The sequence below is a fragment of the Sebastes umbrosus genome, chromosome 11, assembly GCF_015220745.1.
Source record: "Sebastes umbrosus isolate fSebUmb1 chromosome 11, fSebUmb1.pri, whole genome shotgun sequence".
In the NCBI taxonomy this organism is placed as follows: Eukaryota; Metazoa; Chordata; class Actinopteri; order Perciformes; family Sebastidae; genus Sebastes; species Sebastes umbrosus.
The window spans coordinates 33,509,748-33,526,250 of NC_051279.1; the positions used below are offsets into that span (position 1 = coordinate 33,509,748).

Genomic DNA, 16,503 nt, shown 5'->3' on the forward strand with positions numbered 1-16,503 from the left:
CAGCGCTGGCAGTAACAGCCTTTGTAATGGCTGCTGTGCCCCTTCTTTGTTTTCTTCTGTCCCGTGTCTCCTCAGACTCTGTCTTTCACGGTCTCTAACGTTGTATCTGCGTAACTCAGCCGAGCCAACCAACCTGGTGACATCATAGGCTAGAGTACTGCAACATGGCGGCCGGAGACAGTGACGGTCAGCTGGCTAAAAGTCAGAAGCCTGCTACCTGATGTTTTGTACATTGCAGCAAATCCAGGTATTTTGCCAACTAGGATGTTAGAACACAAAAGTTACTCATACTGGTTCAAATAAAAAAGATCATGTGAGCAGACTAATTTTAACTTGCAGAGATCCCTGAGTACCTTAACACAGAGGTTACACTCTCTCTGAGCCAATCAGTTCAGTGCAAGGCCACAGCTCAGCGTCTGACTCGCTGAGCCACCAGATACTCGTCTCCCTCCAACAACTGGACTGTTCACATCCTACCTCAAGGAATCTGTGTCCCTCGTACCGGTAGCCTCCATACTGGAGTCCCTCAGGGTTCTGTTCTTGGTCCCATCCTCTTCTCTATTTAGACCAAGACACTTGGCTCTGTTATTCACTCAATGCCTGCACGTGCCATCCAACCTCTGCTGCTCATTCAGAAAGCAGCAGCCCGGCTGGTCGTCAGCTTCTCCCACGCTACCCACTAGCTGGCTGCACTGGTTCCTGGAGGCTGGAATCCGATTCAAGGCACCGGTACTGGCCTATACTATGCTGCGAATGGCTCATCCTACATCCAGGACATACTCAAACCGTACACCCTAGCCTGTCCACTACGCTCTGCTGCCTCGCGGCTTGCTACTCCAGCTACCGCTTAACAAAGTCTCCACTGGGCGGCTGTGTGGCTCAGAGGGTAGAGCAGGTTGTCGACCAATCGGAAGGTCGGTGGTTCGATCCCCGGCTGCTCCTCTCCTTGAGCAAGACACTTAACCCCAAATTGCATAGCCATCGGTGTGTGAATGAGTATTTAGATTAGATCCTGATGGACAAAGTTGGCACCTTAGTAGCCTCTGCCGTCAGTGTATGAATGTGTGTGTGAATGGGTGAATACTGACATGTAGTGTAATGCGCTTTGAGTGGTCGGATACATAAATCGCTATATAAATGCAAGTCCATTTACCACTGTTTGCCGTCTTGGTTCCACAATGGTGGAACGAACTCCCCATTGACATCGGGAAACTCTACACATCTCCCATCACAGACAGAAAACTCTTCTGACTGCACTGTGGCCCATCTCTGTATCCTACTGCATCTAAATGCAGCACTTGAAGCAGTTCAGTGTAGTTGCTCGAGCTGATGTACTTGTTTGATTCTTGGGTTGCATCCACATTGTTGAAATCATTTATTGTAAGTGGATGTGGACAAAGCGTCGGCTAAATGAATGTAATGTTATCACAGCTGTGAATCAGCTGCCCGGTGAGTCCTACCTGACAGATTCGGATGGTGTTGTCCAGTACTGTCTTGGTATCGGTGGTGTAGTCGCTGCATGGCAGCTGGGCGTGGCTGAAGTGGGCCTGCAGCAGCAGGTGGGTCTTGGTGTGGGCGCTGTCGTAAGAGTGGGGGTTGACCTTCAGGGGGAGCTGCTGAGCCAGCTGGCTGTTCAGCTGGTCCTCGTTGTGTCTGACGGGCAGCTCGGCATACTCCTCTGCATCCTGCGAGACAAAGATCAAAAGTGAAACAGGAAGTCTCCAGCATGTTGTGGTCAGACCTTTTTAATGGGATCATCTGTACCCCAACAGCTGCACTTACCACCCCGCTCTTCTGGCTGTTCCCCTTCCCCACAAACTGCAGGGTCGGGGGGAAATCCAGCACACCTGCTTATAAAAATCTACCAAGGATTGGGATGATATTTTGAATTATTCAAATTCTTTGAAGTAAATTTCTTCTTGAGAATGCTCCATACTGAACAACAGAGACACAATGAGATGCACTGGGTCAGTGGTAGACTGATGATGGTCCATCAATCTCCTCTTTGTGCTGAGGCGGCGTGTTGCGCCTTGTTTGTGGTTGTTCTACAGAGAGATGCACGGACACGAATGGCTCCTCTCCTCTAATTCACTTCAGTTCAACTTGGGCTAATGTAGTCCCATCAACAGGCTGTGCTGGGGGGCATCTGTCACAGCCTCCCCCTGGCCCGGACTGTTAAAGCTCCATCCATCACCGACTGAGCCAGCTAGGAGCTGAAAAAGGACCTGAGCAGGGTGGGGGTGGGATGAGGGATAGGAAGAGTGATTTATCTCTCAGTGCCGTTGTGTCTGCATATGGATGTGCTGGAGAGAGAGACTATAGATCTTTAAGCAACAACTCCACACCGGCTCACACCCTCTGATAGTAAGGGGGGAGGTAATGGGAGGTAATGGGAGGTAATGGGAGAGACTGGAGCTTTGAAGCACTAACTGCAGAGAGAAAACAGAAGGAGTGAAGCTAGGCAAATGAAAAGGGAGGGAGGTTTACCAAGCTGAGGCCTACTGTGGGGGTCAGGACCACAGAACAACTGCTACTAAAACACATTCACTTTTACTGAATGAAAGAAGAGAGGACACACAGACGTTGTGAACTGGCTTAATGTTCAAACTTTCCCAAAATGTGAGCGCACTTATGTTGTCTGCAGTTTGTCCGAAGATCACACAACTGGTTATGTTATATATTAGATAGGGCTTTCAATTGATTCAAATATTTAACCACAATTAATCGCATGATTGTCCATGATTAATCATGATTAATCGCACATTTTGTATCTGTTCAAAATTAACCTTAAAGGGCGCCTGGGTTAGCTCAGTTGGTAGAGCGGGCGTCCATGTATTAAGGCTTGGTCCTGACCGCGGCGGCCCGGGGTTCGAATCCGGCCTGTGGCCCTTTCCGCATCCACTCTCTCTCTCCCCCCTTTCAAGACTGTATCCACTGTCCTGTCATAAAAATGGAAAAATGCCCCCAAAAAAATAACTTAAAAAAAAAAAAAAAAAAAATTAACCTTAAAGGGAGATTTGTCAAGTATTTAATACTCTTATCAACATGGGAGTGGACAAATATGCTGCTTTATGCAAATATATGTATATATTTATTATCTTAAATCAATTAACACAAAACAATGACAGATATTGTCCAGAAACCCTCACAGGTACTGCATTTAGCATAAAACAATATGCTCACATCATAACATGGTAAACTGCAGCCCAACAGGCAACAACAGCTGTCAGTGTGTCAGTGTGCTGACTTGACTATGACTTGCCCCAAACTGCATGTAATTATCATAAAGTGGGCATGTCTGTAAAGGGGAGACTCGTGGGTACCCATAGAACCCATTTACATTCACTGATCTGGAGGTCAGAGGTCAAGGGACCCCTTTGAAAATGGACATGACAGTTTTTCCTCACCAAAATTTAGTGTAAGTTTGGAGCGTTATTTAACCTCCTTCACTACAAGCTAGTCTGACATGTTGGTACCGATGGATTCATCAGGTTTTTCTAGTTACATATAATACCAGTATCTTCAGTCTAGCTTTAAAACTGAGCCGCTAAAACCTCCAAAAGATCAATTGCGTTAAAGAAATTAGTGGCCTAAAACGATTATGTGTTAACGTGTTACTATCGCCCTAATTTTAGAAAAGCCTCTTGATTTTCCTTTGTCTTACTTTGTGCTGATATTCAATTAATTAATTACCCAATCAACAGCAATTAATCAAAATACATCCATGGTAGCAGTGGTGTTCAGTCTGCAGGTTTACAGAATGGACAGATATCTGACAGGTGGACAGGACCGATGCTTCGGAGACGAACAGGACAACGTGCTCATCTGAAGGTGATCTAAAGAAAATATGATGAAGTAGGGCCGTGCCGAGTAGTTCAAAGCTTCATTCATAACATTCACGTTTGAATTATTATTAACATTATTAACTTACAGAAACATCTGTGACATCTTCTCTTCCCTACTCTCTTTTAAACACACACAGAGCGAGTGGTCCGTCTCGCTCCGTAATCATTTCGGTCCAAAAGTCCAAAAGTCAACATTTATTGAAAAAAGAGAGATTTAATAATTTCCAAAATTCACTTCATGTTTTTATCTAATAAAAATATTGTTATCCCCATTCCTGATACTGCCTCTGATTGGCTATAACATCAGACCTAATGAATGGCTGATAAATAATGGCATCATTTGCATTTGTTGTCTCCCCTAAATCAGTTTGACTGTTTCCAACCTGTCTGACATTGTGTTTCTCGTCCGGTCGGACTCGGTGAGCTCAGTTTCATTACAGCGGTACTGAGACATGCAGCACTGATAGGACTCTGTGTTTGTCTCTGTGTCACCGTGATGTCCTGGTATGTATATTTGTATATGACAACACGTTTGACTGTATTCTTTGACAGACTTTATGTCTGATGCTATACTGTATGTTTGAGTGCACTGTGAGAACAGTGGCGTCTCAGGAAGTAGAGAACAAAGACGGGCTGAATGGTAGAGCTCAGTAAGGTGAGGTGGGGGTGGGAGGTGGGGGTGCAGCGAGGTGTGGGTGTTGCTCATTAGTGGCCACACTGCAACAATTAGGGGGAACTGGAGGAGCATGCCAGTGCTTTGTAGCTAAAAGAGGGGGAGTGGACAGGGCGGAGGGGTGACTGGCCTATTGTATCGCAGCTTGTTGGGGAGGGAGGCAGCTCGGCACGGCATGCTTTGGTCTGCTTCCAACTACATGTGTGCAAAGGAGAGTGATGTTAAGTGTCTTAGAGTAGCCTCCCCTCCATATGTAAGCATCATTACCAAGTCAGGTTCAACCACTGAATGGACTTCCAGCTGTACATCTACAAATATAATACAAGATGTAAAAGCTAATCAAGATGTAATAAATACATCTCTAGTGTGAAATTGTAAAAATGTGTTTTTGGTCACAACATAAAGAAAATGACAGATCAGTGTTCTGTGACTTACTGTATGTTTTGGGGTGAGATAAGGCCCACTGCCATCTTTAAATTCCAACTACAGGAAACATTTATATTATACTTTTCATATTGCAGATTAATCCCATGTGCAGAGCCAAACCAACAGTGAATGTATCTCCTAACAAGTACTGTGTGTGTCTCACAGCCTGATATCTCTTCTTTCTCTGAGCCATAGAGCTCCATTGTTGTCCAAAAACTATTAAAACTGCAAGTATCCACTTTTGGTGTTCATGTTCCACTGCAGATAGTACCCCCTCAGTGTAGGCAGGATTCTTAGCCGATCGCCATAGCGATCGACGCCACGCAAAACTGCTGTGACATCATCTTCAACGCAACACAAACACAGTGCGTTCGCTCTCCTGATGGATCCTGTCATCGGCAACCAAACAGAGGAACGTCTGTACTTGGCGTGTTTCTGTGGTCTGCCATCTTTAAAAATCTGGGTCGAGTGAAAATAAACTGCGTCACGGTAGCTTAGCTATTTAAAAATGGCGAGTTTGTGCAGGATGTCCTGTGTCGCGCTAGTGACGATCCTCTGTGACCAATCAGTGGTCTGCAGTGTTTTAACTCCACCTTCTAGTATCTGCACCACGACCAAGGTGGTAACAATAAAAGTACCAGGTATCAGGTACTATCCACAAACAAAAAAGAGCGTTTCCAAGCGAGTTGAGTCGAGCCGAGCTGTACCATGCAGTGGAAATACGGAATTAACCTGCTGCTGAAAATAGTCCTAATGCACCTTTTCCTACTGTTCCAGTAATGTTTGCTAAAAACTACAGGTTTAGGAAATTACTTAGTATATATATATATATATATATATATATACACACATGTATATACTGTATATACTGTATATATTTATATATATATATATACATACATATATAGAAAATATTTGTTCAGATCTGCATCAACACAAACATGGTAACAGATGATCCAGGAATACATGTGGCCTTCATTTCATTCAGATTAGTGCAGCAGTTCATCAGGAAAATTAAAATTCTTGGATTCCGAATACCAAAAAAGAATCACTTGTTATTTGGCACGTGGCCTAATGTTACACCAAATTGTATTTAATTCTGTATTTAAAGGTGCAGTGTGTAGGGTTTGGCAGAATCTAGTGGTGAGGTTGCAGACTGACCAACTGAAACTTCTCCCGTGTGCCAAACGTGATCTGTAGGAGAACTACGGTGGACGATGCCAAAACGTGAAAGTCTCTCTCTAGAGCCAGAGTTTGGTTTGTCCGTTCTGGGCTACTGTAGAAACATGGAGGCCTCCATGAAGAGGACCTGCTCCCTCTGTAGATATAAACGGCTCATTCTAAGCTAACAAAGACACTACAATTCCTCAAATCAGGTGATTATATACTACAGAAAACATACTTATTAGTATTAAATCATATTTCTGCAAATAGAGCGCCCTAAATACACACTGTTCCTTTATATGTTTATATATTCATTTTTTTTCTTCGATATATTGCCCACCAAGGAAATAACCTTCTTGACAGAAGTAATTAGTGTCAGTATCTTGAAACAAGACAAAAGATCACTGCACTTTTACCAAAAATAACTTGATTTTCTTTTACTTGTTGCTCTTATAAAATCTGATTTTAGAACTCAATGGTCTAAAAGCCTAAAAAGAACTGATAAAGTGATGAAATGTAATATGAATAATTACAGATAGATATATATATATATTTACGCTGATATATAAACCCATTAGGCAGTGCTAAAAAACCCAACCCCCCTCAGTGAAAGGTGTGAAACCACCATGTCTCGTGTTGACCCCACCAATCTCAAGCCAGAGTGTGGATGACCTTGCCGCAGGGATGCACAAGGTCAATCAGTAAAAGGAAGAGGCCGACGTATCACACTACAGCAGCAGAATGAGGAGAGTTAATGAAGCTCAGACTAAGGTGCTAATTTGACGGCAGAGAGTATGTATGTGTGTGTGTGTGTGTGTGTGTGTGTGTGAGCATTAACGTTCCCTGATGTATCTTGTATCGGAATAAGAATATAACAAATTTTCATTCACATATCTGGAGGTCAGAGGTCAAGGGACCCCTTTGAAAATGGCCATTACAGTTTTTCCTCACCAAAATGTAGCCTAAGTTTGGAGCGATATTTAACCTCCTTCTCAACAAGCTAGTATGACATGGTTGGTACCGATGTATTTTTTTTGGTTCTCTAGTTTCATATGCTACCAGTATCTTCTCTCTAGCTCGCTTTAACATCTGTAAGATCAATTGTGTTAATGTATTAAATGTGTTATCGCATTAACTTTCACAGCCCTAGAAATTATACAATACAGCCAACTAGGGATGTCACGAGGTCTGGTACTTCGGTACCAAGTCGATGCCAAAATTCTAAAAACGTGACGGTACTCGTTTTCTACAGTACCGAAGGTACCGTACGATGCCTGCAGGGTCCGAAATTAACCCCCGCCAAGCGCCAAATGCTGGTGGATTTTCCGTTTGAAGGGCAACTCTCCATAGGCTTCTGTCCTCTGCTCTATTGTACAGTATGTGTGTCGGAGCCCAACACACAAACACACGCACGCACGCACAGCGCCATCGAGATGTTGGGTTTGTTTACTTTTTCAGAGATCCTTTATTCATTTGTTCAAGAAGATGATTCACTCCTGTGGAAATAACTTAACTGAAAAACTGATCAGAGATCCTTCATTGATTCGCCTGAGAAGAGGACCCACTCCTTGGGGAAAAAACTGAACTGAACTGAACAAACTGAACCTCTATCTTTTGTTGTTTATTGCTAAATCTCTGAAAAGTGGTGCTTTTTTTATTGTCATTAAAATATAACATTAGCATTTTAAATAAATATTTAATGGGTAATGGTCTGTCACCATGTCAGTGAATTTAAACTACTGCTTGCAATCTGAGGATATATATAGAGAGAGTGTGTGTGAGTGTGTGTACAGCCGTTTGTTTTACTGTGGTATCGAATTTGGTATCGAGAATCGTGGAAATTCACTAGTATTGGTATCGACTACTAGATTTCTGGTATCGTGACATCCCTACTGCCAACAGAAAGTAGGAAACTTTCAGGCGTTCATCTCCAGCCTTATTTAGGTTGTTGTAATGAAGAGAAGGTATCGTTTCATTTCAACTTCACCAACTTTCCTTTTCATTTCATTACATTTCAACTTCACTTCCTTGTCCGTTGCAGTGCTTTCAAAGCGAGTGATGGCATAACTCGTGGCCAGTTAAGGACATTCCAATAGAAAACAATGCAGTTAAAGTGATCAAACCCTCTATCACTGGCCTGACAAGACAACAAAGTCTGGACTAAGCTAGTAGCCTACATGGTCGAAATCTAGATATGTGCATATTTCTGCATTGTATTTAGCAACAGTTTTAACCATTTCATTACAGCTCCAACAACACAAAAACCACAACTTCACTAATGTGCACATACAGAAAGCATACAGTATGTACAGACGTGGACACAATTGTTGGTACCCTTCCGTTAAAGAAGGAAAAACCCACAATGGTCACTGAAATAACTTGAAACTGACAAAAGTAATAATAAATAAAAATGTACTGAAAATTAACTAATGAAAATCAGATATTGTTTTTGAATTGTGGTTCAACAGAATCATTTAAAAAAACAAACTAATGAAACTGGCCTGGACAAAAATGATGGTACCCTTAACTTAATATTTGTTGCACAACCTTTTGAAGCAATCACTGCAGTCAAGTGATTTCTGTAACTCTCAATGAGACTTCTGCACCTGTCGACAGGTATTTTGTCCCACTCCTCGTGAGCAAACTGCTCCAGCTGTCTCAGGTTTGAAGGGTGCCATCTCCAGACTGCATGTTTCAGCTCCTTCCACAGATGTTCAATAGGATTTAGATCAGGGCTCATAGAAGGCCATTTCAGAATAGTCCAATGTTTTGTTCTTAGCCATTCTTGGGTGTTTTTAGCTGTGTTTCTGGTCATTATCCTGTTGGAGGACCCATGACCTGCAACTGAGACCAAGCTTTCTGACACTGGGCAGCACATTTCACTCCAGAATGCCTTGATAGTCTTCAGATTTCATTGTACCCTGCACAGATTCAAGACACCCTGTGCCAGATGCAGCAAAGCAGCCCCAGAACATAACCGAGCCTCCTCCATGTTTCACATTAGGTACAGTGTTCTTTTCTTTGGATGCTTCATTTTTGCGTCTGTGAACATAGAGCTGATGGGACTTGCCAAAAAGCTCCAGTTTTGTCTCATCTGTCCAAAGGACATTCTCCCAGAAGCTTTGTGGCTTGTCAATATGCATTTTGGCAAATTCCAGTCTCACTTTTTTATGATTTGGTGTCCTCCTCGGTCGTCTTCCATTAAGTCCACTTTGGCTCAAACAGCGACGGATGGTGCGATCTGACACTGATGTACCTTGACCTTGGAGTTCACCTCTAATCTCTTTGGAAGTTGTTCTGGGCTCTTTGGTTACCAGTCGTACTATCCGTCTCTTCAATTTGTCATCAATTTTCCTCTTGCGGCCACGTCCAGGGAGGTTGGCTACAGACCCATGGACCTTAAACTTCTGAATAATATGTGCAACTGTAGTCACAGGAACATCAGGCTGCTTAGAGATGGTCTTATAGCCTTTACCTTTAACATGAAGGTCTATAATGTTCTTTCTGATCTCCTGAGACAACTCTCTCCTTAGCTTTCTGTGGTCCATGTTCAGTGTGGTACACACCATGATACCAAACAGCACAGTGACTACTTTTCACCCTTTAAATAGGCAGACTGACTGATTACAAGTTTGAAGATACCTGTGATGCTATTTACAGGACACACCTTAGTTTAACATGTCCCTATGGTCAAATTATTTTACATCTTTTCTAGGGGTACCATCATTTTTGTCCAGGCCAGTTTCATAAGTTTGTTTTTTTAAATGATTCTGTTGAACCACAATTCAAAAGCAATGTCTGATTTTCATTAGTTAATTTTCAGTAAATTTTTATTTATTATTACTTTTGTCAGTTTCAAGTTATTCCAGTGACCATTGTGGGTTTTTCTTTCTTTAACGGCAGGGTACCAACAATTTTGTCCACGTGTGTATATACCAAAAAAAGGCATAGTGAGTAGTGATAGAAGAACTGACAGTGTGAAACTCACCGTCAGAATGGAGAGCAGGTCCTGGATGGGCAGCTCAGCCCTCAGTCGCTCCTTGAAGGTGCCGATGGTCTGATGCTTCAGGTAGTAATAGGAGGCGATGCGACCATAAGTCAGAGGCTCAATGGTCCGATCATCCTGGAGCAGTAATGGAGACAACAGGTTGATAAACCAAAGGTTGATCCCATGTTAAACAAATCTGTGTCATTTTACAACACTACACACACACACACACACACCTCTTTTAGCTCTATGCAGTAAGAACATTCCAGGTCTCGCAGGCTTCTCTCCACAAGGTTCGACAGGTACTTGTTAATGGACTCATGGCTAATGTCTTCCAGGCTGTAATAACTAAACAACACAGGACACAGGAAAATAATGTGATTACAAAAAAACATCAATGACCTTGTGCAAAAATAAAGAAGAAAGCTGTTTGCCGTAAACAGTTGTGTATTTGCTCAGTTAAACTGAGAACTTCACGCTCGCTTTGATCCTCCACTGTCCTGTGGATAGGGAGGCTCAAGAAGACATACATACTGATGGACGGGTTCTAGCAGACACATACAGTATGCTGTACAGTGAATTCCACTGCTTCAATCAGAACTCCCACTGACTGTGGGTACATAGAGTATCCTGGTTAAGTGTTTTGGATGTAAACACCATATACTGTTTTTTGAAACCTGGAGAAGTGTTTAAGGCGCAGTCACACCAATAAAACAGCTGCATTTTCAAGCAAAATTGTTCATTTCAATCTGAGCAAATCTGATCAAACCTTTCCTATAGACCCAAGATTGGTGGACCTGGACACATGAATTTGCAGGGTTAGCCAATGTCAAACTGTCTTGCCATAGCTGCACTGAGGGAATGGAGAGTAGAGATGTTCCGATCCCATACCAGTGAGATATATCTTCGTCTCTTTTGGGCTTTCTTTGTGGAATTTATCTCGTCGTTGGAATACTGTTTCCAACGTTTGCTGCTGCGATTCGTCCTTTTTCCCCCCTTTGCCTTGGTGAAGTCGTCGTGCTCTTTCCCATGATGCGTCTTCAAATGTTTTTGACACTAGTGCCCCTTGAAACAGAAGCCTTAAATACTGTCCATATCGCCATTTTACTTGTTGGATTCTCCACTTTGAAATATTACCAAATTGCTGACATTTTCCTCGCTCTGACTACCGTTACCGTTGCACTCCCCACTAGCACCACACTGTTGTTCGCTGCTCTAAAACAGTAGTTGCCAGTGGAAGCCATGATACCTCCATCCAGCCTACATAGACTGGCATACTCGCCGATACCCAATCCCGAATTTTGGGCAGTATAGAACGCATTCCTATACTGGTATCGGTATTGGTACTACTCTAATGGAGAGCCCAAAACAAAGGGAGCTATTGTAGCCTATTTTAGCTGCGATAAACCATCCATAACCCCGCTCAGTGGAAGAATTACCTGCTCCACAGCAGAGGCAGGATTTGCAGACAGTAATGGCTCAACAATACGTTGTACAAATATATCTCCTTAATAAACTGTGAGTTTATTGTCTTATCAGTTAGCAAGCTAGCTAGCTAGCTTGGAAATTTACTAGCATATTCCCAGCTGACAAGCATATCAACAGTTAGCTCGTCAGCAGCATTAGTTCACCAGGTTACAGCTACCAGCCGATCTCCAATCTTCCTTTCCTCAGTAATATAGTATATTGAATTAACTTCACTGTGCCACTTTCCGGTGTGAACTGGGGTTCATCCTCAAGTTGTACTAGTTAGTCAGTTATACAAAAAAATATCATAAAGAGTGATTGCCTTGATATGATATAATACAGGATATGACTGAAAACCAAGAGAAGAGACTTGACAGGGGTTTTCTCTCCCCAATGATGTAACATAACTCATTAGGGCCTAATGTAGAACCCAGATAACGGTGAAATGGTGCAGTAAAATGGCCTGTCACTACTGCATTGTTGCTGGTTAGAGTTTACACACTGTTGTGGTGTGAAGAAAAGCCACAGCCTGAAATTATTACCTGAAATAAGACAACCAGTGGCCAGCCAAAATCGGTTCCATGCTCAGCACAGCTAAGTAAGAGTTACCACATGAGGCTCAGCAGAAAGTAATCAAAGACATCCCTCATTAGCTCATAATGACAATATTTGTGCATGGTGTGTGCACGTCAAATAAGAGAACAAGAAAACCAGGCTCTGTAGGTGATACAATGGAATCTTTTCAACAATTAAAAGGAAGAGGTTTTAATATTTATGGAACACGTTTTTAGTATTTTGATAATCTCTACTTGGTATTTCCATGTATCCACCACGTATCTGGGTCCGGGTTGTGGTGGCAGCAGGCTAAGTTAAAGCCCAGTAGTCCTCCACCTCCCCCAGGGGCATACCAAGACCTTCCCTGGCCAGATACTATTTATAATCACTCAGCTTGCTCTAGGGTTCCCCCCCGGTCTCCTTTCAGTTGGATGTGCTTGGAATACCTCCACCGGGATGCGTCTAGGGATGATCAGGATCACGCCCAAACCACCTCAACTGACTCCTTTCAATGTGAAGTCCACTTAATACTTGTACACTGGATTGGCAAACTCTCATGAGCCCTCCAGCACTCTTGCAATAGAAAGATCTCAGTGGAGCAGCTCAAAGTAAAGAGCTGGTTCACTGTCCCATGACCTGGACGGAATCTGCATTGCTCCTCTTCAGTCTGAAGCTCAAATTGTCCATGTTGGTCTGGTCTTCTGTCCAAACACAGAACAATTTCCCGGTAATAAAATAGCAATAGATCCAAAACAATGTATTTTTGGTGCTAGCTCCTTGCCTAGAAAAAGATCTTTTTGCTTTGTTTTTCCTCAGGGTTTTGTTTTCTTACAGGCTCTCTCTTGTTTTGTGGCTGCGTGGAAGAATGGGTATATACAAAATTTACATTTTGAATGTATACAGTATATGTCTATGCTATGATAGCAGTTTATGTTAAATAATTGGTGTTCCTCAATTGATCCAAAGTATATGTTGCCTCCATGTCATGTTTTGTTTTGTTGGTAAAAAAATTAAATAAAAAAGAAAAGAAAATGAAAATGGTAATAAAATGGGTTATTACCCTGAGAGCCAGGGGAATCAACCACCTATGGTCATGAAAAGAGACTAAAAATGTTGAAATAAAAAAACAACAACAACACTATACCCAAGTGGAGCTTTAAGTTGTAGAGAAAAGTAAAGCTAGAATTACCGCCTCGTGGTTGTACGCCTCCACCAACCAGTCAAGTGTCAGTTTACATCCATGTCTGTCCAAAATGTCCTCACTTCATCAGTTTTTCCCTGTTAGATATTTGTGTGATAGTGTCATAATTAGCATATGAATTATTGAGTTATGGCCAAAAACCCATTTTGTGGTCACAGTGACCTTGACCTTTGACCACCAAATTCGAATCAGTTCCTCTTCGAATCCAGGTTTGAGCCAAATGTGAAGAACTTCCCTCCAGGCGTTCCTGAGATATCACTTTAACGAGAATGGGACGGACGAACAGACAACCTGAAAACATTATGTCTCCGGCCACGGCTGTCACCGGCCACGGCTGTCTCCGGCCACGGATGTCTCCGGCCGCGGCTGTCTCCGGCCACGGCTGTCTTCGGCCACGGAGGTCTCTGGCCACGGAGGTCTCTGGCCACGGAGGTCTCCCTCCACGGATTAGAAGATTGGTTTAGAAGAAGGTCATTTTACAGTTGTCTGCATAATGAATGTAAACCTTTAAACAATCGCCCACTTGTCATATTCCATTAAAACAAATGATGTGTTCATGATCATCCTACAGAATCATTTATTTTGCAGTCAGGAGCAGGGAGGTTTAATCACACCGGAGCAGCAGTTGAGATGTGTAATGGTCACATCTAATGTATGCTTAATGTTAAGTATTCCTTTCATTCCCATCGCTCCACATGTTAACAGCACACAGAAAGTGTTTATTACTGAACACATTTCACAGATCTGCACTGGCTGTCTGATTAAGTCATGGCCATTAGCATCATCACCATTAGGCTCCTGATGGCACAGGGAGCCAGCCTGCAGACTTTAACTACACCCATGGGACCCTGTGTCCCCGTGTCCCCGTGATAGATTAGCTGTTCACATAGAAAACACAGCTGCATGGAGATAACGGTGTCCGGGGATCTGCACTAATTTAAGACACCGACTATCATCTGATGTAACATGAAGCTGGAGTTAAGAGAACTGTTGATTAAAGAGCAATAAAAGCTAAATATGTTTGTCATACTGGAACCAAATTCAGTTTTGATTTAATGGAAGGTCTGTGGGTCTAACTTAGTGTCAACTCCAAGTGCAAGTGGTGTAATACAGGACAAGGACAGTCAGTCCATCTCGTGGTGGGAATGTTGCTACACCCACGTATTGTATTTTTCTTTCTTTGCTGTATGTTTGATGTTATGCCAATTATTAAAGAATCTATAGAACTAGTCAAAGCCACTCTCCACTGATATACAGTCACTATGGGTAGGAGAGTGGCGGCCGGACAAAAACCAACCCATGGCGTCATGTTATTTTACACTAGTTGGCTACTTACAGTATCTCTACTTTCTTTATTACCTCCGCCGAGGCCGAAGGCCTAGGAAGGAGGTTATGTTTTCACCAGCGTTGGTTTGTTGATTTGTTGGTTTGTTGGTTTGTTGGTTGGTTGGTTTGTTGATTTGTTGATTTGTTGGTTTGTTGGGTGGTTGGTTGGTTTGTTGGTTGGTTTGTTGGTTTGTTTTTTGTTGGTTTGGTATTTATTGTTTCATTTATATTTAGAATACAAGATTCAAGGAAACATATCAAATTTATCAAAAGAAAATATTGTTTTGATGTTTATGAGCTCACTGCTGCTACAACAAGCTAACTGTTGCTAGATATGTTTTTCAACTGGGAATCGGATCCCAAATGGGACGAGCTATCAGGACCCAGCCTGTCAATGATGGGATTCATTGTCAACTTAGGCCATGGTTACTGTGTGCAGGTTGCTGCAGATTATGGGATAGGGGGATGTTGCAACAAGCCATCCGGTCCTTGTGTAACCCCAATAAAAGCTTTGTTTGTACCTCCAGCTTGTTCTCGGTTGGTGTTGAGCTTTGCCGAGGCTGTCACTTGTGATTTTCATGGACACAATCTTGAGGTGCAGCTGAGGAGTGAGGAGCATCCAGTTTTGTGTCCTTAGGGTTGAATCTCTGCTTTCTGCTGATGATGTGGTTCTGTTGTCTTCATCGACCTGTGACCCTGAGCACACACTGGGATGGTTCTGAAGCCAAGTGTGAAGCAGCTGGGATGAGAATCAGCACCTCCAAATCTGAGGCCATGGTATCCCAGAAAACTGTGGATTCCCCCATTTCTCATAAAACTCTTTACGTTTTACATCTTTACATTTCAGCAGGCCACAGGCAGATTGGTGCAGCAGAGACAGTAATGTCTCAACCATCACTGTCTCTATGGTCATGAGTGTCTGGTATATAAATATAGCCCATCTGAACTAGCAGTGGTTTGGAATAACCAAGGTAGAGGTGGAGGAAGTAGCTTGGGAGATGAAGGTCTGGTCTACTATGCTTAGCTTGCTACCAATGCGACCTGAGCACCAAATAAGCAGCAGAAAATGGATGGATGGGAATGTAATTACATGTTTTAAGGGCCTGCAGATATGTCAGCACTGACAAGTGATTAAGTGATACTTGAGTGATAGTACTATTATGAATATCAAATGATAATACAGTACCAATTATTGTTATATAATAATAATAATATTATTACTAATTACTAATAATACTAATAATATTAAAGCTAGTAATAATACATCCACTAATAGTCTTTGTAATAGTGGTAGCTGCAGTAGTATTCCTGTCCTTGGTCTCACTAGTGTTAGTGAGTTTCATCTGATGGCGAGAGACATTCGAGTTTGGAGCGATACAGAGTGGAATCATATCAACGGTTGTGGTCCACCTTTAAAACCAGGATGTTGTGTTTACACGGTCTGCACCAGCCAAAAGATGAGCATAAATGCAGTATGAGGCTTTCCACCAATCCTGGAGGAACACTAAATCCTTCTCATTGAATATTGACCCCCAGCTTGAATCCATAATGATGAGTGTCTGGTTCCACCGACCTGTACTGGTCCAACCCTACTGCAGGCCTCAGTCAGGGACTGAATGGTAAATGTGGGATGACAGCCGTGCAAATACCAACAGGCTGGAATGTTCTGGAATGGTCTCTGTCTACACAGCAGATGTCTGACTGAAGAAAATGGCACTCTTCTAACCAGGTTGTGAGAGTACGCCAAGAATGTGTGCATGTGTGTTTGCTTTAGTGTTGAACTGCATGATCTGCTGCAGTTGGTCATGATCATAGACTATATATATATATATATATATATACAGTATATACCTGTGTA

General features: G+C 42.6%; 1 protein-coding gene across 4 annotated transcripts in view; it reads right to left on the reverse strand.

The window, feature by feature from the left end:
• The window catches only part of ascc3 (activating signal cointegrator 1 complex subunit 3), a 206,595-nt gene that overhangs the window by 13,101 nt on the left and 176,991 nt on the right, over nt 1–16,503 (reverse strand). For all 4 annotated transcript variants that reach the window (XM_037784194.1, XM_037784195.1, XM_037784197.1 and 1 more), the window contains 3 exons: nt 10,333–10,444; nt 10,097–10,231; nt 1,461–1,685 (listed from right to left, as the gene is read on the reverse strand). In XM_037784194.1, coding sequence (XP_037640122.1) covers nt 1,461–1,685; nt 10,097–10,231; nt 10,333–10,444 — 472 coding nt within the window. The remainder of the gene's footprint in view (nt 1–1,460; nt 1,686–10,096; nt 10,232–10,332; nt 10,445–16,503) is intronic.